At 46.1% G+C, this 27,787-nt stretch overlaps 1 protein-coding gene, 2 long non-coding RNA genes and 1 pseudogene across 5 annotated transcripts; all 4 read left to right on the top strand.

Moving 5' to 3' along the window:
* Positions 1 to 126: 126 nt before the first annotated feature.
* On the top strand, positions 127 to 2,713 carry LOC310891989 (zinc finger CCCH domain-containing protein 11A-like; annotated as a pseudogene). Its single transcript has 4 exons — positions 127 to 288; positions 1,071 to 1,194; positions 1,639 to 1,842; positions 2,372 to 2,713. The product of its transcript is annotated as a zinc finger CCCH domain-containing protein 11A-like (transcript).
* A 2,831-nt stretch (positions 2,714 to 5,544) lies between these two features.
* Positions 5,545 to 8,932, top strand: LOC310891988 (zinc finger CCCH domain-containing protein 11A-like; the record flags this gene model as incomplete). Its single annotated transcript, XM_083854183.1, has 4 exons — positions 5,545 to 5,938; positions 7,054 to 7,223; positions 7,640 to 7,701; positions 8,479 to 8,932. The coding sequence occupies 4 exons, from the start codon at positions 5,545 to 5,547 to the stop codon at positions 8,738 to 8,740; spliced, it is 888 nt and encodes a 295-aa protein (XP_083710309.1). The 3' UTR covers positions 8,741 to 8,932.
* A 2,222-nt stretch (positions 8,933 to 11,154) lies between these two features.
* Positions 11,155 to 24,535, top strand: LOC310891978. Of its 2 annotated transcripts, none has more exons than XR_014577829.1 (5): positions 11,155 to 11,702; positions 11,817 to 15,041; positions 15,513 to 15,571; positions 15,779 to 15,910; positions 24,252 to 24,535. It is a non-coding gene; the product is annotated as an uncharacterized lncRNA (long non-coding RNA). The 2 variants fall into 2 exon arrangements; XR_014577830.1 differs by lacking the exon at positions 24,252 to 24,535 and adding an exon at positions 16,222 to 16,715.
* An 89-nt stretch (positions 24,536 to 24,624) lies between these two features.
* LOC310891981 lies at positions 24,625 to 27,294 on the top strand. Its single transcript, XR_014577833.1, has 4 exons — positions 24,625 to 24,791; positions 25,574 to 25,697; positions 26,142 to 26,345; positions 26,875 to 27,294. It is a non-coding gene; the product is annotated as an uncharacterized lncRNA (long non-coding RNA).
* Positions 27,295 to 27,787: the final 493 nt, after the last annotated feature.

Genomic DNA, 27,787 nt, shown 5'->3' with positions numbered 1-27,787 from the left:
TTTTCATTTTTTTCAGGAAGGGGTAGAGTAGGAGGAGGAGGCACACTGGTCTTTGGTTAACGTGATAACCAGATAGATTCTGAATTCAATTGTAGCAACCTGAAGCAGTAGCATGGACGTTTTTGAGGCTGTACTATATTTTCCTTGTTGGTTTCCTTTTGGTTACAGGGAGACAACTGTTCCTTCCGCCACTGTGAAGCTGCTCTGGGGAACGAGACAGTCTGCACGCTGTGGCAGGAGGGTCGTTGTTTCAGGAATGTCTGCCGATTCAGACACATGGAAATCGATGTGAGTGCCTAAAGATGTGTTCTCAAAATAAATCAACAAAAGCATTTTTCAGTGCTGTAGGTGTGCTGATTGTGCTTTTGCAGGATAGAGTCCTTTGCTTTGGAATTACACTGGTTTCTGTTAGCAGGGGAGGGGGTGGGAGGAAGGAGAGGGAAATAAAATCAATGCCTTAGGTATGTCTTAGCAAGATTTTCTTTTATTAGACGCCGACAGTATTTTCTCAACAGATGCAGAATAACCGCTAACTAGACTGCTAAAACCTGCTGGAGCAGGGGGGTAATAAACAGGCTGTACTAGCCTCCTGAGAGCAGGCTTGATAATGATCTATCAGGTCTCTTGTGTCCCGGAGTCCTTCAGATAATGCTGTTCTAGCTGCCTGGGCTAGGAAGCAGTGGGGAAAGTTAAAGGTGCAGAAGAACGAAGTCTCCGAGAAGTAGTTCTGGATAGAGTTAACGTAGGCAATTTAAGATGTTCTTTTTCCCTCTGAATAATCCTAGTATAATCCTAGGTGTATTAGTTTAACCCACCCTAAACTGATGTCTGAGAGTGCCTGTCTTCTCAAACTGAATGATGACAAGGCTAAACGTGCATAGTGGTTACAGCTTCTGCAAACTTTGTGAATATGCCCGGAAATACTATACTTCCGTGATAAACTGACCTTTGGAATGATGTTTCAGCACTGTATTGTGACAGCCCTATCGCTGTCGTGACCTGGAACTGTGCATCTCTTTGCAAACCTTAGGTGCATGTTATCACGAGCTTGTCTTTCTTTCTGTCTTCAGAAAAAGCGCGCTGAGATTCCCTGCTACTGGGAGAAGCAGCCAGTAGGCTGTCAGAAAGCCAACTGTGCTTTTCATCACGCAAAGGGACGTTACATCGATGGCGTCTTCTTACCACCAAGCAAGAGTGAGTTTAGGTCCTTTTTCTTTAAGTATTGAAGAATTAATTTTGCATATTACTTAGTGGGTGCCAATAGTGTAGGAGACATCAGGTAACCGTTCATTTGTGAGTGCAGGAAAAGGTCTGCAGTCCTAGGTGGTCAGCTAAACCGAGTGTACTGCTGCTGTACTGCTGGTATTTGTTTTCTGCTTTCATGCTCAGCTTCTCTCTGCTTTGTGTGATATTTGCCTTGCAGTTTGCTTTCTGTTGTTTCGTCTTCTGCTGGGTGGTAGGGAGATGTGTTGTTGTTTGAAGGCAAGTCATTGTTCACGGTGTAAACAGTGGCGGGATGGGCAAAAGGAGATGCTGCATTCATTGCCTGTGCAGGTTATCTGCCTTAGCTACCATCTTCGTGCATTGTGGTCAAAGTTTTAAACTGCCATATTACTGATGATCCTCCTCTTCCTCTAGCTACACTGCCAAGTCCGCCTGAGTCCGCGGACGATGATTTGAAAGTGGCTCAGATGTCACTGCAGCAAAACAAACTTTCTGTCCAGTCCAATCCCTCTCCATAGCTAAGGCGGGTGATGAAAGTGGAAAACTCGGAAAATGTCCCAAGCCCTACACACCCTCCAGTTGTAATCAATGCTGCAGATGATGATGAAGATGATGATGGTGAGCATGGTTTGGTTCTTGGAAGGAATTTGTGCTGTAAATGATTGTGTAAGTCTTTGGTTCTTGGAAGGAATTTGTGCTGTAAATGAATGTATAAATCACAGATGACCTGAGGTCTGACTAGCGATAGGGCAGGCAGTCCGCTCAGGTCACTGGTGGCTTTGTCTGGCAGTCAGTGGACAGAACCTGAAATGTTGGAGGAAAGCTTAGAACCACTCTTGGCTTTAGCTGGTCTGTTGTGTAAAGCTCTATGTGAAACTAGGAAGGAAATTCCTTTTTTTTTGTCTGAAGAGTAATATGTTGTGTAGTAGTTAAAGCTGCAGAGAGAATCTAGAGTCCTAGATGTTTTGTCCTAGGGTAGTCTACTTACGAGTTCATCAGGTCAGTGTAGCTGTATTAAAAAAAAAAAAAAAAAAAAAAAAAAAAACCAACTTTTTTATAGGAACCATGGACTGAAGTGTCATTGCATGAGCTACATAATCACGAACAATCTGGCCTATGCATAACTGAATAGATTTTTCCCCTTCAGACCAGCTTTCTGCGGAAGGAGAAGAAACTAAAACTCCCGTCCAGCAACCAGCTGAGGAAGGCCAAAATGGATTACGGATGATTTCCACTCGGAAAGCCAGTGCTACTACTGCTAAACAAGGTATTCCAGCACCTGTAGTAGGATAAATCGGAAGGAGAACTTGACAATTAACTCAAAAGCAATGTGGCGTAAAAACACAACAGAATGTAGGGGTGCTGAATGGACTCGGTTATTTCCATGATCTCATTTCTCCCTGATACCATCATGTGCCCATTGGGTCAGAAAGTTGAACTCCTTTTCTTTCCTTTTGGAGAACAAAACAGGGTCACAGCATGGAGTTTAAATGGCTGCACGTGCAGCCTGGCAACCACTGTTGAAAGCCATATCTAACGATAGAGGGATCTAATATCACGTAAATGGATTAAAATTAAAACTACAGTTTTTACCCTGAAGGGTGAAAGGAGGGGCAAAATGCCATTGATTCTATGGTTGTTTCACTTGTGAGGAGTGTTGACAGGCTTTATTCTAAATACTTCTGAAAGTTCCTGAGCACTAAGAAGCCTGAGGATCTGTGGTCCTCAGTGAGTGCCTCTAAGCCTTAGTCTCATTAACTGTTTTCTGTTTTCAGAGGACGGTCTGAATTTTGGAATAAAAACACTTGAAGAAATCAAATTGCAGAAAATGAAGGAAAAAACTAAGAGACACGGTGGTGAGTTAATATTCCCTGCTTCCTTACCCTGTTCACCTTCATCCTGTGTGATGATTTTTCTTTCAAAAAAAAACTCTTCCAGTAATACCGGGTAGCTGGCTATGCTTTGGTGAATCCAACTATTTTGCCAAAGAAGTGAAATTTGATTGGCTTCAGAATGGCAGGTGATGGTGGCTGGGAGCTGCTTGAGGGATAGACTTCCATGTTTAGCTGGGGGCATCGAGCAACCTGATTCTCAGCCAGCTGGTATTCTAGATGGGAATTCCAAGGGCAACCAGAGGCAAACTAGTCACCTCTCTTATTTGCATGCTCTGGTCACTGTATGTTTGACAGTAATGAATAATTAAAGTTTTTTGTTCTTCGTGATAGTTTTTTCTGTTTGGTAAACTTCCTTATGTTTTGCTTGCTCTGAGCAGAAGGTCCTTCAAGATCTTCTCTTCCTCCCGTCGATTCTATGATTTTTCCTGCTCCGGAAAAGGAAAATGTCCGGACAGTGGTGAGAACTGTGACACTGTCTACAGAGGAAGGTAATAATTCATGCTTTTGTTTTGATTTCATTACTCCTAAACTGGAAGGTTAAGCAAGAAGGAAGGCAATTCACCCCTGTTAGCCTCCTGGTGCTGCCGCCTTCTGTTCAAAACATGCTTTTATGCTGAAAGTCCCTGGTTGTACTGGAAAGCTTTGGTGCTCAGGTTAAGTGCAGTAGCAGGAGAAAGAAAAAAATGTGTCAGTATGCAAATAGGGGGATAACTGAAAAACAGGAGAGTAACGAGAAGAAAGAGCTCTAGAGGACAGTGCTATGTAAGAAGCAATTTCTGAAGCTTTAAAGAGGCTGACAGTGGCACGTGTGGACAGTAGTGCGATAGGAGTCTGTGTATAAATTATATTGTTTAGAGTTGTGCAAATTCCTTTGAAAGGGAAAGAAGTGAAGAAGTACTTCTACTCATAGACATTCACCTTAGAAAGGAATATTTCTCAGCATTTGTACCTAATAATATTCTGCTTGCTTATGCAGCTCTGTTCTGCACAAAGTATAGCTGTCAAGCAGACTCAGATTCATTCTCGACTACATTCAGCTGGAATTTGAGGCAAACACTGAGACTATGGATACTTTTTCTAAGTTAATTATAGTTGAAATATGAGTTTGTGTGGTTTAGCTGTCAAAACAGTGCCTTGCTGGGTTCTTTTTGGACATGGGCTAACAGTATACTATTTCTATTGGCTACTGGTTTCTATGAAATAGAAAAATTTTACTTTTGTTTTAGGGGAGGAACCTGTGGTTCGACTAGATCTTGCTGAGAAACAAGGAAAACGGAAAGCCTCCGTGGGTAAGAACTTTTTATGAGCTGTTATTTAGGTGCCGCCTTCTCTATATGACTGCATTGAAGAGTATTTTTGACGTATGAGAGGAAAATGCGTTGCAGTGGAGATCTGTGTTGACTGCAGAAATGGCAAAAAAACCATTTAGCAGCTGAAAGGCAATTTTATGAAAATATGCTTGAAAAATAGAAGCTTGTGGTTGACTGTTCTCAAATCTTCCTGCAAAGAAATGTTCTTAAAATATTCCTTGTTTTCTCCGTCTGAAGCTGATGTAAGCGCCCTTCCGGTGAAGCGCAGCCTTGCTGAAAGGCTGGGGAAGAAGGTGGAGGTTCCGGGAAATGCTGACAAAGCACCAAAGAGAGGTACAGCTACTAAACAGGCATCTGGATGTGATTCACGGGTTTTGTATTTAGGCTTTCTGTTTGTCCTTTTCCTGCGATGTTTCTTTTTGCATGTTGGCTGAGGTCTTAATCGCCGAGATTCAAAGTTACCTTTCCTGCCTTGTTTTCGAATGTGAACACAAAGTTGACGTTTATGCAGCCTCCCTAATTTGGTCTTTTTCTGTTTTGCAGTTCAAGTTCCCAAGTCTGTGAAGGAGAGGCTAGGATTACCTTCTCAACGGACTAGTACTGCGAAAGGTAACAACTGGCTATTAAATATACTTTCTCCTTCTTCCTTTCCGTGAACTTAGACCGTTTTCATACAGCCCTAAAAAGGAATTCAAATGAAAACAAAGAACTGATTCCTCTTGCTTGAGTGCTGAAGCTCTTCTGACAGCCACTATCAGAAATCTGGCTCTAGGTGTGTGTTTATTTTCCGCTTGTGCCTTGTCAAGGTTTTAAGCTGCTTCTGTGAACCATCATATACAATTAGAATAGAGCCACTGCCGGGAGCAGGAATTTGAAATGCAGTCTGAAAAAGTAATCAAGTAAACTAGCATTTCTGTGTAGCAGCTCTCTCTGGATAGGGCTGGTCTTCAAAATACAACAAGTGGCTCAGAGGAGGAGGAGAATGTTAGGCTATTGTCCTAAGATGCGTTATTGGGAACGCTCAGGCTTAGTTTTCCTTAGTACTGTGACAAATTTTGGAGACTTAAACTATTGTTGGACTCTCTTTAAATGTTGGTGCTTCTCATTTCTTGATGATGACAGGGAAGGCTGCTAAGCCAAAGGGAGAGATCCATGTGAAAACACTGGAGGAAATCCGTCGTGAGAGAGCTCTTCAGAGACGAGAATGTCAAGCCAAAGCCCAGGCTGAATGGCATGGTAAAACCAAAGATCCCAGCGCAGGGGCAAAAATTCAGGGTGAGCCCAAGAAGCAGAGCGTGCTCACTCTTTCCGGGCCCAGCAAAGTGCAGTCGAAGGAGCCGGCAGGTAAAGCCAAGCCAGAAGGAGAAGTGCGTGTTAAAACCCTGGAAGAAATAAAGCGCGAGAAAGCTCTGCGGATGCAGCAGAGTGGAGGAAATGTGCCAGCTCCCCCAGCACAACCTGGACCTGCCCCAGCCGGGCAGAAATCGTTATGGAACACAAAGCTATCAGGTAATAAGATGCTTTAATACCTGCCCCGGTGAGGTGCTTCCCATATTGAGCAAGTTCCGTTTGCTCAGGATCTGCTTTGCTTTTTCCTTCAATGCGGAGGATAAAAGAGTTTAAGGCTACAAAGTTCAAAGGCAAAGAAGGGCCAGAACGTGCAACCATGTCTGTTTTCGTTAATTACGTGATGGTATTCTGTATTTCCCACTAGAAAATTAACACACTGAGGGGCTTTTTAGTCTAATTTTGGTATTCTGTTTTTTTCTGCCATCTGTTTATGGTATGAAGTCCTCCCTGCGTTGAGTTCAAGTTCACCTTCCTCTTTGGCATGTGTTGCTTAACTTGACACGTGTATGTGTTTGTAAAGCATGCATCAGCGTCTTAATGTGGGGGGCCAGTTTCTGTCAAAAATGACAGAGGATCAAAGGCCTCGTTGTTAAGATTATATCAACTTTGTAAAATGAGATTGTGTGAGGGAGATAAGGAGGGCTTAAAGGCTGCATGCACTGCACATTGTAGCCTTTCTCTCTGTCTCATGGGACACGAGGAAATAAACACACAAAGAAAACAAGTACCCAGCTTTCTTTCGTTTCTTCTCCTGCCAGCCAGATGTTAGGTCAGGAATGGGAGACTAGAATATGACTCTACAAATTTGGATTTTGTAGAACAACTTAATAGATTTTGTGGGACATCACTGCAGGGGAGAGGAAGCTGGTACAACAGTTGCATACACTCTCTTGTCTTACTATACCTGCTGCTTTTCCTTTCCTAGAGGGAGCAAGACTTTAAATACAAAAGCTGTCAACATTTGTGAATCTTACTAGACTTCATACAACGTCTTAGAGTATTGCTTGCACTTGGGATCGCTCTGTGTCTGAGTTTCCCTCGTCCTGGATTATGATTTACTGTAGCTATTCAGTTCCTTTGTTCCTTTGTATGGATTGTTGGTAGACGGAGTTTACTATGTGGAAGATATTGCTGAGAATCCAGGCAATGGCAGTGTAATTCTGCTGGCCAAATACAGTTAACTGTGTAGACGGGCCGTGGAAATGAGGAAGAGAACGTGGATTTTTCATGAGGCAGAGCAAGACTGTATCAGTTCTCTCTTCCTTTTACTCTAGCCAACTTTAACATGTTTGCGAAGCCTTGGGATGGGAAAGTCGCTTCCCCCAAGAAGAAGGCACTGAAACGTAAGGCACCTGGCAGTTTTCCCTCTGCTGTAGCAGCTGTGAAGCCACGGACTGCCTCTGACGCTGACACAATGGGACCTCCAGCCAAAAGAGCAGCTATGGTAAGGACAGGGGCTAATGCAGAAATGGATCCCTTGTAAAATTTACACCCTCCTCTAGGAGAAAAGATGGAAAACTCAAAAGTTCTACAGGCTTTCTGTTTCCTTTTAAATCCAGTAGCTGCCTACAGAATTCTTGTAGTACCCTTCCATATTTATTAGATTAATGGCACTATTTACTTAGTCCTCTGTGATTCTGTGATTTCTCTGGTGTGGAGGATTTTGTCCATTAATGCTGTGTTCTTAAAAGACACAAGATCATTAGTAACCTCCAAGTGAATATTAACTTTCTTCAGGAGCACCTTGGTTTTGTATTTTGGCTAAGGCTCCGCAATGCCAGAGGAGAAGCAGCATGGAGGAAAAAGCTAGTAAGGAATCTTTTACCCATGAGTCCTAAATACTGTTTTGCTGCTTTCTAGGCTGTTCCAGCCACGCTGGAGCACGTCCCAGCCACCAGACTTGAAGAAAATCCCCAAAACAGGTGATGACCACAACTTGTTCTTTTTCTCAATCGGTGTATATCCCCAGTGAAACATAAGTTCTGTCACACGTGGGGAAAAAAGGAGGGTTCTGAGATAATTAAAGCCCAAATCCATCAGAGGAATAAGTCACGTGAAATGACTTTCTAGCAGCTAGCAGGAATGCTTAATTAGACTTACTTTCTTTAAATGCTGCAAGTCGGTACAGCTTTCCAGTGACTTCTTGCTCTGTCTGAATACCTAAATGAGGATGAGGTGAAGTTCTCCTACTTCCTCGTGAGGTGATAAATGATGAGTAGTATCCTCTGCCTTTTGGTCCTCAAGAAAGCCACCCGAACAAACATACAAGGTGACAAGAGTGCAGGGAGAGCAGAGGGAAGTGATGGCTGCAGATCAGCTTCCTGTAGTGGGGAGCAAACTCTGCTGAGTGTGCCGTGGGAAAAATGACTAACTTAGCAAACAGATATTTGCAGATGGAGACTTCTTAACATTTTAACAGGAAAATTAAGCAAGGTGGCAAAGTGCCTCTTGCTACAAAAATTGAACCATCTTTGCTAGACTCCAGGTGCTCTGGCTTCACAGAGAAACCCCCAAACTGAAAAATGTACCTGCTAATATATTGGGCTCTAAATGTAGCCCTGGGTTAATTGAATAACAATCCCTAGGTAAGATTGAAGTGCAGGAGGGGTTGGCTACGGTTTCAAGAGCCGGTTTGCAGAAAAGGGATTTCCCGTTAAGAAATGGCATATACTGATTGTTCTCTTCCTTGCTCTGCCAAGACCTGAAGCACATCTTGGAAGCCAGGCAGAATCCGTGGAGCCAATGGAGTTCTCAAGCTCGACTTCAGCTTCTTCCCAGCTAGAAGAAGCAAGGACACGCCGGCTGAGTTCCACAGGCAACGCGCCCGTATCTGTAGACGAGGATTTAGAGACGCTACTTTGGGAACTCTCAGACGGCATACTGGAAGCCGAGCTCGACTTGGACCCAGGGAAGGATGAGGATGACCTCCTCCTTGAGCTTTCCAAGATGATTGATGATTGAACTGCATAGTCCTATTGTATATTAAAAAAAAAAAAAAAAAAAACTCTTCTTCTTGTTGGATACCCCGAGGTGATCCTTTTTCTAACTGAGGCTTTGCAATGAGGCTTTGGGGCCTCCCTTTGAGGGGGGCAGTTGGGAGCTGGTTGTACACCTTTGGGGCCTGAGTCTGGGGTGTGGGGGCTGGGGCTGAGGCCTGGGGCCTGGGGCATGCATCTGGGTGGTGGTGGGGGGGGGTCCAGTTCATGGGGGGGGTGGGTTGGGAGCTGCTTGTGGACAGTTGGGGTCTGCATCCGGGTGTGGCTGGGGCCTGCTTGTAGACTTCTGCAGCCTGTGTCTGGTGTTTGGGGGCTTTTCTGTAGTGTTTGGGGATTGCATTTTGGCTTTGGGATGTGTCTAGAGCTTCTGGGGCCTAGCTGTAGTGCTTGGGGCCTGCGTCTGGGGCTTTTCTGTAGCATTTTGGTAGCGTGTTTGTGATTTGGGGTCTGTATCCAGGGTTTTGCCTTTTTTGTAGTTTCCAGCTTTGTGTCTGTTTCTTTGTTGGTTGCCTGGGGTTTGGGGTTTGGATCATTAGTCAGTGTCATTAGCGTCGGGGGGTTGATATGAAGGGTTAGGGTTGTGGTTAGAGTTGTTAGGGTTAAAGAGAATAAGGATTTTAGGGTAAGGGGATCAAGGTTGTGGGAATAAAAATGTTTTTGCACAGAGTTACATCGTTTAGAGGGAGGGAAGGTGGTATTGATATATGCTTGCAGTGATAAGAAAGCTTAACAGACAACCTTGTAAAATGCAGACAACCAGAATCCTTAGAGCAATTGGGTGGAAATCACGGTGTAAGAAACATTACCACCTCAAAGAGGAAAACAGTCAAGAAAAAAATAAAATTGACTAGTAACAGGCCAGCAGCTGTGTATTTTCTGTGAAGCACTGGATAGATTGTGAACATGGATTACCCAGTCAATGGGGAAACTGGGGAGGGTCCTGGTCACCGAGAGGAAAAAAAAAATTATATAAACTGTGTTATGGAACTGGTAGGTGGCTTGTGGGACGCCTGCCATTGCAATCGTGAATAAAAATGCTACCTCACTGAGATACTTGCCTGAGCCTATGGTATTGGTTACAGAGTGTTTCTAATAAGGTGTTAGGGTTTTAAGGTTTCAGGGCTAAGGCACTAGGGTTGGGTTTCAGGGTTAGGGTTTCCAGGGTTTAGGGTTAGGATTTTAAGGTTGTTAGGGTTGGAGTTATAAAGGTTAGGGTTTGGGGGTTAGTGTGTTAAGGTTTTAAAGTATTTTGTGGTTTTAGTGTTGATAGGGTTTTTAGGGTTAGGGTCTTAGGGTTTTAGTTATGGTCAGGTATTTAGGGTTAGGGTTTTAAGGTCTTATTTTTTTTTTTTTAAGGTTAGGGTCTCCAGCGTTAGGGCTTTGAGAATCTTTACGTTTTGGGTTAGGGTTTAGAGGGTCTTAATTTTTAGGGTTAGGGCTTTTAGGCGTAGGTCTAGTGTGGTAAATTTTATCGGGTTAGGACTGTAAGGGTTTTTAGGGTTAGGGTTTCTAGGGTTTTTTGGGGTAGGGGTTAGGGTTAGATCCGTGGGAGCCGTAGTGTTAGGGGTAGGGTTCTTAGGGGTAAGGCCCAATATTAGGGTGGAAGGCCAAACTAAGGGGGGAGCCCCCCCCCAAAATTGAAGGGTTGAAGCCCCAATTTAGGGGAAGAAACGTCAAAATTGTGGGGTCCCCCAAAATTGGGCAGAAGAACTTTTAATATTAGGGGGGAACCCAAAAAAGGAGGGTGGGGGACTCTAAAATCGGTTGTGTCCCCCCCAAATTGGTTGTGTCCCCCCCCAAATTGGTTGTGTCCCCCCCAAAATTGGTTGTGTCCCCCCCAATTAGGGGAGGAACCCCCAAAATTGGGTGGGCGAACCCCCATATTGGGGGGGCAGAACACTTAAATGGAAGTGTGAAATTCCAGAATTGAATGTGGACCCCCCAGAACAGTCTTCAGGGGTTTAGTGTGGTAAATTTTATCGGGTTAGGGCTGTAAGGGTTTTTAGGGTTAGGGTTTCTAGGGTTTGTTGCGGTAGGGGTTAGGATTAGATCCGTGGTTGCCATAGGCTTAGGGGTCAAGGTTCTTAGGGGTTAGGCCTAATATTAGGGTGGAAGGCCAAAATAAGAGGGTGGGAGCCCCCCCCAAAATCGAAGGGTTGAAGCCCCAAGTTAGGGGAAGGAACGTCAAAATTGTGGGGTCCCCCAAAATTGAGCGGAAGAGCTCTTAATATTGGGGGAAACCCAAAAAAGGAGGGTGGGGGACTCTAAAATTGGGGGGACCCCCCAAATTGGGGTTAAAGCCCCAGATCCCGGGGAGCTAAGCCCCAAATTAAGGGAAGGAACCTCAAACATGTGGTGAGAACCCCAACACTGGGGGAAAGAACCTTAATATTAGGGTGGCAGGCCAAGAAAGGATGGTGGGGGCCTCCAAAATTGTGGGGGGCTTGGAATTGGGGGGAATCCCCAAAATGGAGGGGGAACCCCAAAAGTGGGGGGGGGGCGAAGCACCAAATTAGGGGAAGGAACCCCAAAATTGCGGGGAAGAACTCTGAAATGGAGAGCTGAAAACCCGAAATTGAGGGGAAACCCCCCAAAACGGCGGGAAAACCCTCCATAAACACGAAACCGGTAATGTAACAGAGCAAAAAATGGCGTCCTACGGCACGCTGCGAGGCTCAATTTTCTGGGGAGTGCTGGGAAATGTAGTTCTTGGCCACCGGGTTTCCGGGAGTCCATATTGTTTTCCCAGAGCATGCCGGGAGATGTAGTTCTCGGACACTGGGCTTCCGGGAGGCCATGTTGGTTTCCCATCTTTGCTAGGCTCCGGGTGCTCTGGCTTCACAGAGAAACCCCCAAACTGAAAAATGTACCTGCTAATATATTGGGCTCTAAATGTAGCCCTGGGTTAATTGAATAACAATCCCTAGGTAAGATTGAAGTGCAGGAGGGGTTGGCTACGGTTTCAAGAGCCGGTTTGCAGAAAAGGGATTTCCCGTTAAGAAATGGCATATACTGATTGTTCTCTTCCTTGCTCTGCCAAGACCTGAAGCACATCTTGGAAGCCAGGCAGAATCCGTGGAGCCAATGGAGTTCTCAAGCTCGACTTCAGCTTCTTCCCAGCTAGAAGAAGCAAGGACACGCCGGCTGAGTTCCACAGGCAACGCGCCCGTATCTGTAGACGAGGATTTAGAGATGCTACTTTGGGAACTCTCAGACGGCATACTGGAAGCCGAGCTCGACTTGGACCCAGGGAAGGATGAGGATGACCTCCTCCTTGAGCTTTCCAAGATGATCGATGATTGAACTGCATAGTCCTATGGTATATTGAAAAAAAAAAAAAAAAAGAAAAAAAAAAAGAAAACAACTCTTCTTCTTGTTGGATACCCTGAGGTGATCCTTTTTCTAACTGAGGCTTTGCAATGAGACTTAAAGCACAGTTGGAACTGGTAGAAATTGGCAGGATCTGCACTCAGTTGTCCTAAGTTTTCCTGCTGGTCAGAGTTAAGGTCTTGTGCATGGTTCCGTAACTATAGGTGGCTACCTTTGATATCAAGAGGACAAAGCACTTGTTTCTTTTGGCACAGAAAGATGTCCATCGGCACGCTGTGGTGGCTGTGAATTGACGTAGTGACGGAGCGATGCTCTGAAGGCTTAAACGGAAAGCTTCTTCCTTCCGCCCCCCTTGGCACAGCTCGATGTTGGGCACATTGTGAAGCCTGGGTGTTCTGATTTCTCGGACAGTTGATACCCAAATCCCGGAGTTACTATGTCAACTCTTGACTTTTATTTGTGTATGCCATTGTTTTGACTGTAATCTTTTCAGATGATGAAGCTGTAGGGGCGGGAGGGAGCAAAATAATTATTCTAGCGTTGTGGACCAAACATGCTGCCAGGAGTGGTGGTGGTGGGGTCAGCCCACCCGGCCTTACTTTCAATTATCAGGGATGATAAAATGGTGTGAAAAGCAGCAGCTCTGCGATACGGCTACGCTACCCCCACTCCCTTCTCTTGTGCTGTACCAAAGTTCCCCCAAGCTTTGGTTGGTGCTTTTTGCTGGTGACAGTAGGACTCCAGGGCGAGTAGTCGGGACTCTCCTGCAGTAACTGGGTCAATTAAGGGTTGGTTTAAGTACCTCCTGGTTTTTAAAATTGCTCCCCTGAGCTGCTGGCTCTGCTGCCTGCTACAGCAAATGTTCGGGTGCCATCAGCGTCGCACTTGGGCGTGGGCACTGACCCTGCGGAGGAGAGCTGAGACTCGCGTGTATTGTGTACCCTGCCGCCAGTGATCGTTTTCCCCTAGCAGATCTATTTTGAATCATTTCCCTAAATTTTAGAGGAACTTTAGGCTCTTTGTGCTATGATTTGTGAAGCTGTAGGGGCCCTCAGGCATTTGCTGCTGGCAGAGGAAAACCGCTTGTCGAATTTGTTGTAAATACTTTCTGTTTGGACAACAACGCCTGTGTGTGTGTGTGTGCGTGTGTGTGTGTGTGCGCGTGCGTGCTTTGACGACCCCCTGCGACGCCCCAGCTCCGCGAGGGAAGCTTTGAAGCGGCTCTGGGAAAACCTCTGCGGAAGAAACCGCTGCTAGTGACTTGCGGAAAAGGGACTCCACAATCAGTGAGATTGTAAAGTAGGTATGTTTATTCAGCGCTGGGCAGCACGGGAGGTCGTGGGCATGAAGATTGATGACTCTTCCTCGTCACCGCTAGTTGACCTCTTGTCTTTGCACAGACTCAGTTGCTCCTTGGCTCTTGTCCACCTGCAGGACCAGTTTCTCCCAGTTTCTTAAGACAGGCTCACTCTCTTATTAGGAGACTGACCTTGGTAAGGGGCCCAAGGCTTCTTGCTTTAGTTAATTGGCACAATGCACCATAGTTAGCAAAGACGCTAAGTAGCATCCTAGTTTAACGCCGTCAGCGCTCTATCTCTACTTGATAAGATTCTCCTAACTCCCTCTCTCACTGGAGCCCACGCAGCCCTCCGTCCTGCCGAAGGACTTCACGGGGACTTCTGCCGGCTCCGGGTGCCCGCACACAGACAGAAATGGCTTTGAGAGAAAACAATCAGGAGGAGGAGAGCTCAGAGACTGCGGCCGGCTTCGGCCACCTTCCCCTCGCTTTCCCTCTCCGTGTTCAAACCGAGCACTGTTCTGCCGTCAACCTTCGCTGCCTCTGCCCGCGGCGCTGGGCTTTCGCGTGTGCCATTGCTCCTCTACATATTTTATCCTTCCTTTTGTAAGGAATGGTCCAGCAATTCGTGTCACTAAGGGATTTGAAGGGTTAACATCGAGGCCCGGGTCTAGGTGATAAGAGAACAAAGGGGTTTTTAGGGAAAAGTGCTGACTACTGCAGGGGATGTTGCTAGAGTTTCTGAAATCCGGCGCAGAGGCTCCCAAACGAGGAGGAAGGGGGAGCTGAAGGACAATTGAAGGACAAAAGCCTGAGAGGAAGACAACCAGCATTGAGCCCGAGCAAGCCCCGAGAGACCACCAGAGACTGGTACGCAGGCGCCCCTGGGAGGGGTTTCGGATTCCGGAAACCAATTCTAATAACCCTGCCTCTTCTCGAAGTAGTAATGAATATGTATTAGCCTGGGAGCATCAAAACCAGCCGCCTTAAGTAACAGGTGTGCGTCCTGGGGGAGCAGAGACTCCCGGCGCACCCAGCGCTGCTTGCTTGCCTCTATTCGTTTAATAAATTGTAAACTTTGATTGTAATCCTATTTGGGACTCAGCCATTTATAACACTTTTTATATTTGTATTTTATTTAAGGCTGTCTTGCCCCCCTCCCCCCCCCAGCCTCGCTGCTCACCAATAAAGCTAGCGCAGGGACCCCTGCCTGCAACCATAGAGACGCGGTCCTCCCGGCCTGCTAGAGCGGCCCCCCACGCTCCTCCAGCATCCCAGCGTACCTTGCGCGCTCCCGCCCGGCCTCAGGGGCTTCCGGAGGCGGCCCAGCAGGGGCGGCGGGAGCAGCGAGGCGGCGGCAGCCATGGCGTACCGCGGGCAGGACCAGAAGGTGCAGACGGTGATGGTGCAGCCCATCGTAGCCTTCCTGCGGCTGGGGAGCGACGGGGGAGCGGGTGGGGGGCGGCCCGGGCCTCAGGGGTCTCGGCCCTGGCCTTGAGGCCTTGTCCCGGGGCCCTGGGGCCTCGTTGCAGGGTTTGAGGCCTTGTCTTGAGGCCTTGTCCCGGGCCTGGAGCTCTTGTCCCCGTGCTGAGCCCTTCACGCAGTGCCCCAGAACCTCATCTTCCGCTACCTGCAGAGCGTGAGTAGCGCGGGGAGAGGACGGGGAGGGGATGGGGATGGGGATTTGGGGGGGGTGGGGGGAGCAGGGAGGGTCCGGGGATCTCCCTCGCTGAGTTTTCGGCTCCCACCCGTTGCTCGGGGCAGGTTTGTGGGGAGTGGAGAGCTGTGCGGCGTGCTGGTGGGTACAAGGAGCTGCTGCGCAGCCCGGCGTTTCCCCCTCGTGTTAACGGGAGTGGGATCGTGCAGCCGGGCGTGCAGGAGTGTTCCCTTGTGACTGGAAACGTGTCCTTCAGCAAACGTGTAGTATTCACCCAGTCATATAAGACTCTAAAATGTCAGACTGTTAATTGAAACTGCCCCTGAGAGTTGCTCCTTGGAGTGTTTGGGAGCTCTAGCGGCTATGGTTAGCGGGTATTTCTGAACACACGAGAGAGAACAAAACTGCTCGCGGTGTTTGTGTTCCAATTTACTCTCCTCCTTCGTTCTGCAGAGCTCGAGGATCCAGGTGTGGCTGAGCAAGTGAACGTGCGGATAGAAGGCTGCATCATCGTGAGTGTCAGCACGACCCCACGTTACATCGTTAGTTTGTTTTCCCTCATTCACAATCCTATTTTTTCTTGTCAAGAAAAACTAGCCCAAGGGAAAAAAGAAATCGTGCTTCTCTAACAATTAGTCTTCGTTGTCCAGCCTGGGTCAGCAAAGCTGACGATGGTTCGTGTTGTTGCTGAACTAATTGCCACTGTTGCCGATTTGTAGGGCTTTGACGAGTACGTGAATTTGGCGCTGGACGACGCAGAGGAGATTCACTCCAAGACAAAATCAAGGAAACAGCTGGGTGTGTCGTGTGTCTGTGCAACCCGAGTGACGCGCGGTCTGAAACCTGCCCGGGTGAGCCTTCTAGGTAGCAGCACTGAGACGTACCAACCGTGTGACGAGCCTTGCTGTTGAAGTTCAGTGAGCAATTCCTGGCTACATCTCTGTCCCTGATGATTTTTGAGCTGCTGATTTTGCTGAATGAAGGAGAATCTGTCCCTGCCTGAGACCAGTTCTGGTCTTTGAAACGTGTAATACCAGGCGGCCTGCACTCTGCGTGATGGGCAAAACCCTGCTCAACCACACGAAACACTTTCTGAAAACACGAGATTATTCTCAGGTTCTGGGCTCTCTCTAATCCCCTCTTTCCCTTCTCTGTGCTGCAGGCCGGATCGTGTTAAAAGGGGACAACATCACTCTTCTACAGAGCGTTTCTAAGTAGAATTTGCCATCCTTAGAACAAAGGTGGCTGCCGTGCTGCGGAGTGACTGAGTGCCAGGGGAACGCGGCCCGCTGGTAGATAGGAAGTTATTTGTAACTGGGGTTGCATGCTGAGGTCAAAAGTCTTTCCTTTGTGGGAGCGAGTTGTTTGTAGCTTGAAACAATACGTGATGTATTTCACAAATAACCATTTTTCACATTAACTGTAAATGTAAACACAAATCTGCTTGTTTTCAGTCTCTTCCTTCTGTGAATGGAGAAGGAGGAGAAATATAGAAGCGTGGGCTTTTCTTTTTGCTGTGGATCTGATAAGTTTCGATAACGCTATGTGCTTTCTTGACCATTACATCTGCGTTATGTGGCCAGGGTGGACTCGTTCAGGGCACGGAAGCCCCACACAGTCCTTGAGCTAGCAGGGTGCTAAGGAGGGTGTTGGAGATTTTGCATACAATTGCAGCCCTTTGTTGCTGCAGTGACAGGTTCCTCAGATTCTTTCTAAACAGGGTTTAGCTTGTTGAGAATCTTTTTGGGAGTGTTTATTGTGGATCAGTCAGTAAAAGTATCTTAGTGGGCCCGTGAGGGATTTGGGGCTGTGGTGCAGTAACCCAGTGTTTACAAGTGTTACTGCTATGCATGCTTGTCCAATAACGTCTCCAGATCAGAGAGTGAGAGCGGGCAACTGGTTTGGATTAAATCTGTCACTTCTTGCTGCTTTGGACAGAGCCTGTAGATTAAACCCTTGTGCTGTTCAATAAGCTGGGGTATCAGATGTGTCGGTTGGGTTTTTATCATTTGATTTATTTTTTTTATCCGTTTGGAGATCTGTCTTTTCTATTTAAGTTTCCCCAAGAGAGCTGAGTTGCTTGATGCATCGACCAAAGAGAAGTTCCCCGGCTGACTTGGGACAGCCAGTCCCCTCGTTTTTCTGATCACAAAAAAAAAAAAAAAAAAAAGAAAAAGAAAAAAATCGAAGAAGAAAAATTTTGACTGTAACTGTAACTCAGAAACTAAGATTACCTAAATGGAGAGAAATGAATTTTGATGCACAGGCTGTGCTAGAAATCTGTTAATCAGCATTCAGTTTTTCAAAACTTCAATTTGTGTATCATCATCATGAAAATTAATAAATTCAAGGTGGGAGATCCTTTCCTGAAAGGGAAGGACAGAAATACGAGTCTTGCTGTGGGGCCTACCCAGCGCAGTTCTGCCATTCCGAGAAGTAATACGTCAGGAGTGTCACAGCAGACGTTCCCAGGAAGAAACCTTTGAGGGGCAGCATGACACACTTGATTGGCTAAAGCAGCTTCAGCTGGACAGCCTGCTGCCGGGATGGGTAATTCTAAGTTGTGTTCAAGTTGCTGAGTTCCTTTCAGCATGTAGTAAAGATGTAACGTGCCGATGTCGTTTGGGAACAGGAGGCATTACGTGTCACCAGCAGTGGGCACGTAGGGAACAAAACAGTATCTTACGAGGTCCTCCACATCTGCCTTTCATTTTGTCCTTGGTTTGCCAGCTGGAGCTTTCAGGAGGTGAGGAAGGAGGCTGTCCCAGTGAATAGTTCAGGTGTTGCAGGGTATTTGTGATGCAGTGCTTGTAAAATTTACCTGCCCGCATCTCCTGTTACAGGCAGCCCCCCGCGGGCCCTGTGAGATGGGGAGCTGCTGCCCGGGGTTAGGCCCAAGGTGCCCTGTCAGGCCCAGGGCCGCCCTTCCCCTCGCCCTGCCCTTCCCTCCCGCTCCTCAGCCCTTGCTCAGGCCTTTTGGGCCGTCTGGCCGTCCGTCTGGCCGTCTGTCCATCCATCCGGCTGTCTGGCCGTCCATCTGGCCCTGTGTCCCCCCGTCCCACCGCCCTGCCCCGTCCCTGCCGTCTCCCTAGGGAAGCAAAGAGTCCCTGGGCTGCCTTCAGGGGGGAGGTTCTGCTCAGGAAATTAAAGCTTCCCCCTTAACGGGCGCCTTGCGAGTTATTTTGAGTTCCAACCTTCTGCCTTCCTTTCGTAGCAGTGCCTCTGAGGGGTGCGCTGTAAGGTAGCCGTCATCTGGCGCGCTGCTCCTGCGTTTCCCAAAGGAACTGCCTTCGGGATCTGACTAACTCTGGATGCACGCGGTTGTCACCTTAATTTCTCCGTTAGTTTGCTGAAAACAACCCGCTTGGGTGACCTTTGTGTTTGTTTCTTCAAACTTGGATCGAGGAGGTCTCTGTTTCCTTATGTTGATGTTCACGGCGAAAGTGCAGAAGGGATGCTTACTGTTGCCCGGGTCAGTCCTGTTGCCAGGATGGGAATGTTTAGCCTACCGGCCCTCTGGTGCTGTTAGGCTGCACTCGGAGTGTGAGCTCTGGGCCTTATTTGGAAAAGACTGCGTTATTTGAGTGTACAAACCCGAGATATTCTGCGGATAGGTGATTCTCAAACCACGTCAGAACCACCGCTGTGACGTGTGCTGGAGTCGGACGCGCGTTTGACTGATCAGGCGGAGCAGGTGAATTGAATTTGTTGCTGGATGGCGAGGTGTTCTGGGGGAAGAGCTAGGCTAAGGAAAACTTCCTCTTACTGCCCCTTCCCATCTCAAATGGCCACTGCCTGGGGAAATTGCTTCTTTATGACATTAACTACAACGTTACAGTGAGGATGAGGAATCATCTTTACTCCCATAGTTATTTGCTGCCAGGCCGCAGCATTGATTTCAGAGATTTAAAAAAAAAAAAAAGGAAAAAGAAAGGAAGTATGTATTCTTTCACATACTCTCTTTTCCCTGAGAGTAAATGTTGTAGCTTCAGCAGTACCCTTCCTCTGGAAACGATTCCCAGTGCCTGCTCAGACACTGGGGAGTAAAATGACAGAACAATGGAGGAGAGCCACCCGATATAAAGAAAGGAAAAAAGGGGTTATGGATGAAGGGAAAGCAACTACATAAACAATTGGTGCTATCTAAAAATTGGTTAACGGTTTGGGACCTGCAGGTGCTGCCTACACGTGCGTGTGTTGCAGTCGTGCCTGTTGCCACTGCGCAAAATGGAGAGAGCTTCTTTGTCGAATGCAGCACGTTAAAGAATGCGCCATCCCTCGTGTGGGACTTCTTCCCCATTGATCTGTGGTTTACCTGAAGGTTTACCATAACCTACATAAGTTTCAAAAGCAAGCAAACAACCAACCAAAAAACAACACCAACATTAAAGAGTGGCAAGGCAGATGCTCATCTGGGGACTCTGACTCATCGGTGACATCACCAAGCAAAGCATTGTGAGCGCTTCGGGTCGGGGCTGCTGTGGCGAGCCTCGCAGCCGGGAGGGAGAGCGGGTACGGTTCGCCTCTGGTGGGTCTGTGTCAGCCCTCTGCCCTGGTGGCTTCGTTAGCAGTGAGGGTTTGACTGCTGTGTTCCCAGCTTTCGCTTCTGCACCGACCGTGTGGCAGAGCCCGCAAGCTGCTTCCTCAGCTGGAAGAGGAAGAGGAGTGACCTCAACTGTGCCGAGGTAAAGCAGAACCGTTGAAAAGATTTGTCAAAGATGCGGCTGGTACCAGCGCAGCCGCTGCAGCTGCAGCAGGTCCTGGAGCATTGGAGAAGATAGAGAGGGGTTTCTTCGTGAAAAGAATGCTGTGAAAGTGTTTTCACGCCAGAAATTAGGAGAAGCGCCTCTGTTGTTTGGATATCCTCTATTGACCTGGCACACGGGCATTACAGCATACCTGGCACACTCTTTGTATTGTTTGTAAAAGAAAAAAAAAAAAAGTGTTTTAGGGCAGGCCAAAAACCTGCCTTGGCACTTCCACATTGCAGCAGTGCTTGCAGGCCGTGCATCCTGGATGCCAGGCAAGGATCTAAATCCGATGGTGCTGTTGGTAACGTGAAGTTCAGGAAGCACTTCTGGGTTTTTCTGCTCTTCCATGTGAATTTTTGCCCTGTGAAGGTGGTGTACTGAGCTCTTTTCTTACCAACAAATAGGTTTAAAAGCAGTTACAGCAAGGATGAGCTGTGTTAGCAGGAGGCTGTTCTGTGCTTTGACCATGGGAAGATGAATGGTTTACCTATGCACCGTTAAATATAATTTGACACCTAGCACACAACACTTGCAGCCTGTGGGGTGCTTTAACAAGCAGGTAAATCAGCGGAGACTGTTTTGCAGCAAGGCTGATGCTGGGTGATTAAAAAGCAGGGTCACAACAAGGATTTATGCTGTTCTTTCTTGCTTGTCATCCGACTGTCCGCTTACACTGTTCTTAAAATAAAAAACCACCAAAACGGGGTAAGCATCTTTAATACCTTTATTATAAATGGAAGGCACAAAACAGGCCAGCAACAGAGACTGTCCAAGAGAAAGACTTTGTGCTTTATAAACAAACAAGAAATTACCCTTAGGTAGGTGTGATAATCCTTCCCTAATGCATTTTTTGGAGTGCAAAAATATTTTGTTCCCTTCTTGCTCTTCTCTCCAGGACAAAGGCAGAATAGCCAACTGGAAAGTTAGACCAGGGAGGTCAGTTTGTTCCATACTGAGAAAGACAAGCCTGTAAAACAAACTAGGCAGGTTTTCTTTGGACTAGTTATCTTCCTTCAGCAAAGGCAAAGTTTATGACACTTGTTGGCATGTATTTCCAGACCCCCAGCTACCGTGACTGTAGTGCATCTGTAATTCTTTTGTACAAAAAGAGTTCAAAATCTCGTAACGCAAAAACTTTACTAGCACCCTGGAGAAAAAAGAAATCTAAAAATCTTGCCAACTTCTATTACAGACCTGCTGAGTGCACCAGAGTTACTCATTTTTATTCAGGCTTTCAGGGGCTAGTTCAGTTGGTTTCTGTTCAGCACTTGGATCGCCATATTGGCAGATGTCAGTTTAAAAAAAAAAAAAAAAGCTTTGGAGATCTTTTTTAAAATGTGACTGCTTTTTATGGCATTTAGGGCTGTGAGGTATCCTTGGTTTTTGCTTTCTTCCCATTCCTTAGACCAGATCCATTCATATCCTGAACAGCGTTCTGGGTCTGTTCAGGAAAATGGAAGGCAACAAGCAAAATGATGAGCTCCTTGGGCATTCAAAAGAGCTCAGTCTGGAAAAGATTTCAAGTCCAACTTCCATGCTAAGGAGCACCAGTAATTTTTAGAAGTAGATGCAGAGGAATCTGCATGGCACTAAGTGTGTTTCTGAAGGTGCTAAAGGTCAGAAGTGACGATTCCTCTCAATACTAAAGAAGAGAAGGAAACCTTGCACTTAACTACTGTTTTTATTCCCTTTGTCAAGCAGTCAAAACCAACAACTAATACGGGAACCCAACTTTTCCCCTCTTTACTTTAGATTTGGGAAAATTCCCTGCCAAAATAATACTTCCTGGAAAATTCACTAGTGTTTGTGTGAGTAAAAGGTTCCAACCTTTTATTATTAATTTGTAAGAACTATTTCATCCGCTTTTGTCCAGAAGAGTCAGAAATAATTTGCACAGAAATGTGTAGCATTTTAATGAAAGGCTTCAGAATCACTCTAATTTGAACTTTATCTGGTCTGGTTGCAGGTTTTATGACATTTAGTGTCTTAAAAAAAAAATCAAAATATCTGACTTCACATCAGAAAAAAAAACCTGCTTGTGGCTAAATAAAATCTGTTGCAGCTCTGGTCATTGAAAAATCATTGGCTGTTAAATTGGACCTAAGTCATCTTTTCTAACCTTTCATGATCTTGCAGCAATGGATGATGATGGATATATGGATTAGGGAACAGCACGTGATGGCAAACCTGTGGTATTTGCTACAGCGCAGAAAGAAAACAAATTGCTTCCAAAAAATCAAACTAATTCAAAATTCTTGGTATCATGCAGCCATGCCACTGGCAAAGTGAGCATTGCCCTGCCTCTCAAAGCTTGCTGTATCCTTGATCTGCTGCCTTCCTGCTGTTAATTGATTGCAACTCTACGTGTCTGATCAGGGCTACGAGTTGTTCTCCATATGGATACCATACGACATATACTGTGCACGCTTGTGTGTATAGATATGTTTATCCTGTATGCATGTACATATTTGATCTGGATAGGCTGGAGCGATGGGCTGAGGTCAACTGTATGAAGTTCAACAAGGCCAAGTGCCGGGTCCTGCACCTGGGGCGCAACAACCCCAAGCAGAGCTACAGGCTGGGAGATGAGTGGCTGGAAAGCTGCCTGGCCGAGAGGGACCTGGGAGTGTTGGTTGACAGTCGGCTGAATATGAGCCAGCAGTGTGCCCAGGTGGCCAAGAAGGCCAACAGCATCCTGGCCTGTATAAGAAGCAGTGTGGCCAGCAGGTCTAGGGAAGTGATTGTGCCCCTGTACTCGGCTCTGGTGAGGCCGCACCTTGAGTACTGTGTTCAGTTTTGGGCCCCTCGCTACAGGAAGGACATGGACGTGCTCGAGCGAGTCCAGAGAAGGGCGACCAAGCTGGTGAGCGGTCTGGAGAACAAGTCTTACGAGGAGCGGCTGAGGGAGCTGGGCTTGTTCAGCCTGGAGAAGAGGAGGCTCAGGGGCGACCTTATCGCTCTCTACAGTTACCTTAAAGGAGGCTGTAAAGAGGTGGGGGTTGGTCTGTTCTCCTACGTGCCTGGTGACAGGACGAGGGGGAATGGGCGAAAGTTGCGACAGGGGAGTTTTAGGTTGGATGTTAGGAAGTACTTCTTTACTGAAAGGGTTATTAAGCATTGGAACGGGCTGCCCAGGGAGGTGGTGGAGTCAGCATCCCTGGAGGTCTTTAAAAGACGTTTAGATGTAGAGCTTAGCGATATGGTTTAGTGGAGTACTTAGTGTTAGGTCGGAGGTTGGACTCGATGATCTTGAGGTCTCTTCCAACCTAGAAATCTGTGATACTGTGTGATACATATGTATGCATATTTGTGTGCTGGCCCCCAGATCACTCATGGTATAAAGCATTGGCCTCGAAGGCATACTCATCAAAATATTTGGTAGATCCTCCTTTTTTTTCTAGTTCCCTCAAAATGAGAGAGTTTTTACGCGCTCTCTGTGTCAAAAAGGCAAAACTTCTGATTTCCACTGTCGCTCTCGCTAACTTTCTATCACTCACTCCTCGTGTGTGTGTCTAAACACATATGTGTGTATGCGTATGCACATTTGTGTATTTCTGTGCACTGGTGTGTTTTTTGCTGTACAGGTAATAAAGACGGGGAAAGGTTTTAGTGTTTTCTTAATAGGTGAAGAAATCTTGAAGACCAGAGATTGGAACATACTGAATTTTGAATTAAAAAAAAAAAAAAAAGTCAAATTTTCTGGCTGTGGAAGATGGAGCCTCATTTTTGCAGCCACTTTGAATCACGAGTTCATCTCTAAATGCACTGGGTTTTTTTGTTTTTGTTTTGTTTTGTGGTTTTTTTTTTTGGTTTTTATTTTTTGAAGAGCTAACTAACCCTGGCTGTCTCCAGTCTGAGAGAGTGTTCAGATGGACTTGCTTCCTCCATTAGTTATAAGCTGTTTAAAAGCACATCCTATGTTTGAATTGTGGATGAGAGGCTCCCTTGGCAAAGTGAGGAGGCAAATTCTTCCTACCCCTTTATCATTAATTCACGGATTCAGTGTTGGTTCGGCCTCCAGGAGAAGTTAACTGGAAGTCTTTGAAGATCGATAACTTTGCTGAGGTTGTCCAGGTAGGTGAACTCGAAGACCCACAGTGACTGGAACGTGCTATTTAATGCGTCATACTGCGTTCTGTAGAAGTTACTCGTAGCCATAGTTGATCATTGCCTTGCATGTATGATCAGGTGGTTTTTGAAGAAGTGACTCCATTTTCAGGCTTCCGGATGTGCTCCAAGGCATATTATTGAGGACGTGGAAGAGAACACTTGCTGACAAAGCTCCTGGCAGCTTTACAGAACTTTAGTTTAATATTGTGTTAGTTCCCGTAACAGCTGATTTCAAGGCATTGCTCTCCTCAAGAGACTAATTTGATGAACAGAAGAAAGCTGGAAAAATGCTTGTTACTCATTATTTTTCACTTGTTGGTACTTTCTTTAGGGTTACTTTTAAAAAGAAGATTTCACTGATCACAAGCCAGTGGAAGACTTTCAGCCCAAGCAAGGGTGAAGACAGCTCTCTCCAAGAGCAGAGGAAGTCCCTGTGGAGAGAACCCGAGCTTGTTATCAGAACTTGTCGGCATGTCTAAACAAGGAGACGATTGCTACTTCTATTTCTATTCTACCTGTACCAAGGTATGGCTGGGTTTCTTTTGCTTTGCTTTGCTTTGTTTTTTTTTTGGTTTTTTTTTTTTTTTCATTTTTTTCAGGAAGGGGTAGAGTAGGAGGAGGAGGCACACTGGTCTTTGGTTAACGTGATAACCAGATAGATTCTGAATTCAATTGTAGCAACCTGAAGCAGTAGCATGGACGTTTTTGAGGCTGTTCTATATTTTCCTTGTTGGTTTCCTTTTGGTTACAGGGAGACAACTGTTCCTTCCGCCACTGTGAAGCTGCTCTGGGGAACGAGACAGTCTGCACGCTGTGGCAGGAGGGTCGTTGTTTCAGGAATGTCTGCCGATTCAGACACATGGAAATCGATGTGAGTGCCTAAAGATGTGTTCTCAAAATAAATCAACAAAAGCATTTTTCAGTGCTGTAGGTGTGCTGATTGTGCTTTTGCAGGATAGAGTCCTTTGCTTTGGAATTACACTGGTTTCTGTTAGCAGGGGAGGGGGTGGGAGGAAGGAGAGGGAAATAAAATCAATGCCTTAGGTATGTCTTAGCAAGATTTTCTTTTATTAGACGCCGACAGTATTTTCTCAACAGATGCAGAATAACCGCTAACTAGACTGCTAAAACCTGCTGGAGCAGGGGGGTAATAAACAGGCTGTACTAGCCTCCTGAGAGCAGGCTTGATAATGATCTATCAGGTCTCTTGTGTCCCGGAGTCCTTCAGATAATGCTGTTCTAGCTGCCTGGGCTAGGAAGCAGTGGGGAAAGTTAAAGGTGCAGAAGAACGAAGTCTCCGAGAAGTAGTTCTGGATAGAGTTAACGTAGGCAATTTAAGATGTTCTTTTTCCCTCTGAATAATCCTAGTATAATCCTAGGTGTATTAGTTTAACCCACCCTAAACTGATGTCTGAGAGTGCCTGTCTTCTCAAACTGAATGATGACAAGGCTAAACGTGCATAGTGGTTACAGCTTCTGCAAACTTTGTGAATATGCCCGGAAATACTATACTTCCGTGATAAACTGACCTTTGGAATGATGTTTCAGCACTGTATTGTGACAGCCCTATCGCTGTCGTGACCTGGAACTGTGCATCTCTTTGCAAACCTTAGGTGCATGTTATCACGAGCTTGTCTTTCTTTCTGTCTTCAGAAAAAGCGCGCTGAGATTCCCTGCTACTGGGAGAAGCAGCCAGTAGGCTGTCAGAAAGCCAACTGTGCTTTTCATCACGCAAAGGGACGTTACATCGATGGCGTCTTCTTACCACCAAGCAAGAGTGAGTTTAGGTCCTTTTTCTTTAAGTATTGAAGAATTAATTTTGCATATTACTTAGTGGGTGCCAATAGTGTAGGAGACATCAGGTAACCGTCCATTTGTGAGTGCAGGAAAAGGTCTGCAGTCCTAGGTGGTCAGCTAAACCGAGTGTACTGCTGCTGTACTGCTGGTATTTGTTTTCTGCTTTCATGCTCAGCTTCTCTCTGCTTTGTGTGATATTTGCCTTGCAGTTTGCTTTCTGTTGTTTCGTCTTCTGCTGGGTGGTAGGGAGATGTGTTGTTGTTTGAAGGCAAGTCATTGTTCACGGTGTAAACAGTGGCGGGATGGGCAAAAGGAGATGCTGCATTCATTGCCTGTGCAGGTTATCTGCCTTAGCTACCATCTTCGTGCATTGTGGTCAAAGTTTTAAACTGCCATATTACTGATGATCCTCCTCTTCCTCTAGCTACACTGCCAAGTCCGCCTGAGTCCGCGGACGATGATTTGAAAGTGGCTCAGATGTCACTGCAGCAAAACAAACTTTCTGTCCAGTCCAATCCCTCTCCATAGCTAAGGCGGGTGATGAAAGTGGAAAACTCGGAAAATGTCCCAAGCCCTACACACCCTCCAGTTGTAATCAATGCTGCAGATGATGATGAAGATGATGATGGTGAGCATGGTTTGGTTCTTGGAAGGAATTTGTGCTGTAAATGATTGTGTAAGTCTTTGGTTCTTGGAAGGAATTTGTGCTGTAAATGAATGTCTAAATCACAGATGACCTGAGGTCTGACTAGCGATAGGGCAGGCAGTCCGCTCAGGTCACTGGTGGCTTTGTCTGGCAGTCAGTGGACAGAACCTGAAATGTTGGAGGAAAGCTTAGAACCACTCTTGGCTTTAGCTGGTCTGTTGTGTAAAGCTCTATGTGAAACTAGGAAGGAAATTCCTTTTTTTTTGTCTGAAGAGTAATATGTTGTGCAGTAGTTAAAGCTGCAGAGAGAATCTAGAGTCCTAGATGTTTTGTCCTAGGGTAGTCTACTTACGAGTTCATCAGGTCAGTGTAGCTGTATTAAAAAAAAAAAAAAAAAACAAAAAAAAAACCAACTTTTTTATAGGAACCATGGACTGAAGTGTCATTGCATGAGCTACATAATCACGAACAATCTGGCCTATGCATAACTGAATAGATTTTTCCCCTTCAGACCAGCTTTCTGCGGAAGGAGAAGAAACTAAAACTCCCGTCCAGCAACCAGCTGAGGAAGGCCAAAATGGATTACGGATGATTTCCACTCGGAAAGCCAGTGCTACTACTGCTAAACAAGGTATTCCAGCACCTGTAGTAGGATAAATCGGAAGGAGAACTTGACAATTAACTCAAAAGCAATGTGGCGTAGAAACACAACAGAATGTAGGGGTGCTGAATGGACTCGGTTATTTCCATGATCTCATTTCTCCCTGATACCATCATGTGCCCATTGGGTCAGAAAGTTGAACTCCTTTTCTTTCCTTTTGGAGAACAAAACAGGGTCACAGCATGGAGTTTAAATGGCTGCACGTGCAGCCTGGCAACCACTGTTGAAAGCCATATCTAACGATAGAGGGATCTAATATCACGTAAATGGATTAAAATTAAAACTACAGTTTTTACCCTGAAGGGTGAAAGGAGGGGCAAAATGCCATTGATTCTATGGTTGTTTCACTTGTGAGGAGTGTTGACAGGCTTTATTCTAAATACTTCTGAAAGTTCCTGAGCACTAAGAAGCCTGAGGATCTGTGGTCCTCAGTGAGTGCCTCTAAGCCTTAGTCTCATTAACTGTTTTCTGTTTTCAGAGGACGGTCTGAATTTTGGAATAAAAACACTTGAAGAAATCAAATTGCAGAAAATGAAGGAAAAAACTAAGAGACACGGTGGTGAGTTAATATTCCCTGCTTCCTTACCCTGTTCACCTTCATCCTGTGTGATGATTTTTCTTTCAAAAAAAAACTCTTCCAGTAATACCGGGTAGCTGGCTATGCTTTGGTGAATCCAACTATTTTGCCAAAGAAGTGAAATTTGATTGGCTTCAGAATGGCAGGTGATGGTGGCTGGGAGCTGCTTGAGGGATAGACTTCCAT

This window comes from Anser anser (genome assembly GCF_964211835.1).
Source record: "Anser anser genome assembly, contig: HAP1_SCAFFOLD_141, whole genome shotgun sequence".
NCBI classification, from domain to species: domain Eukaryota; kingdom Metazoa; phylum Chordata; class Aves; order Anseriformes; family Anatidae; genus Anser; species Anser anser.
The sequence above is the reverse complement of the archived record's forward strand: the minus strand, read 5'-3'. Positions and strand labels throughout refer to the sequence as shown.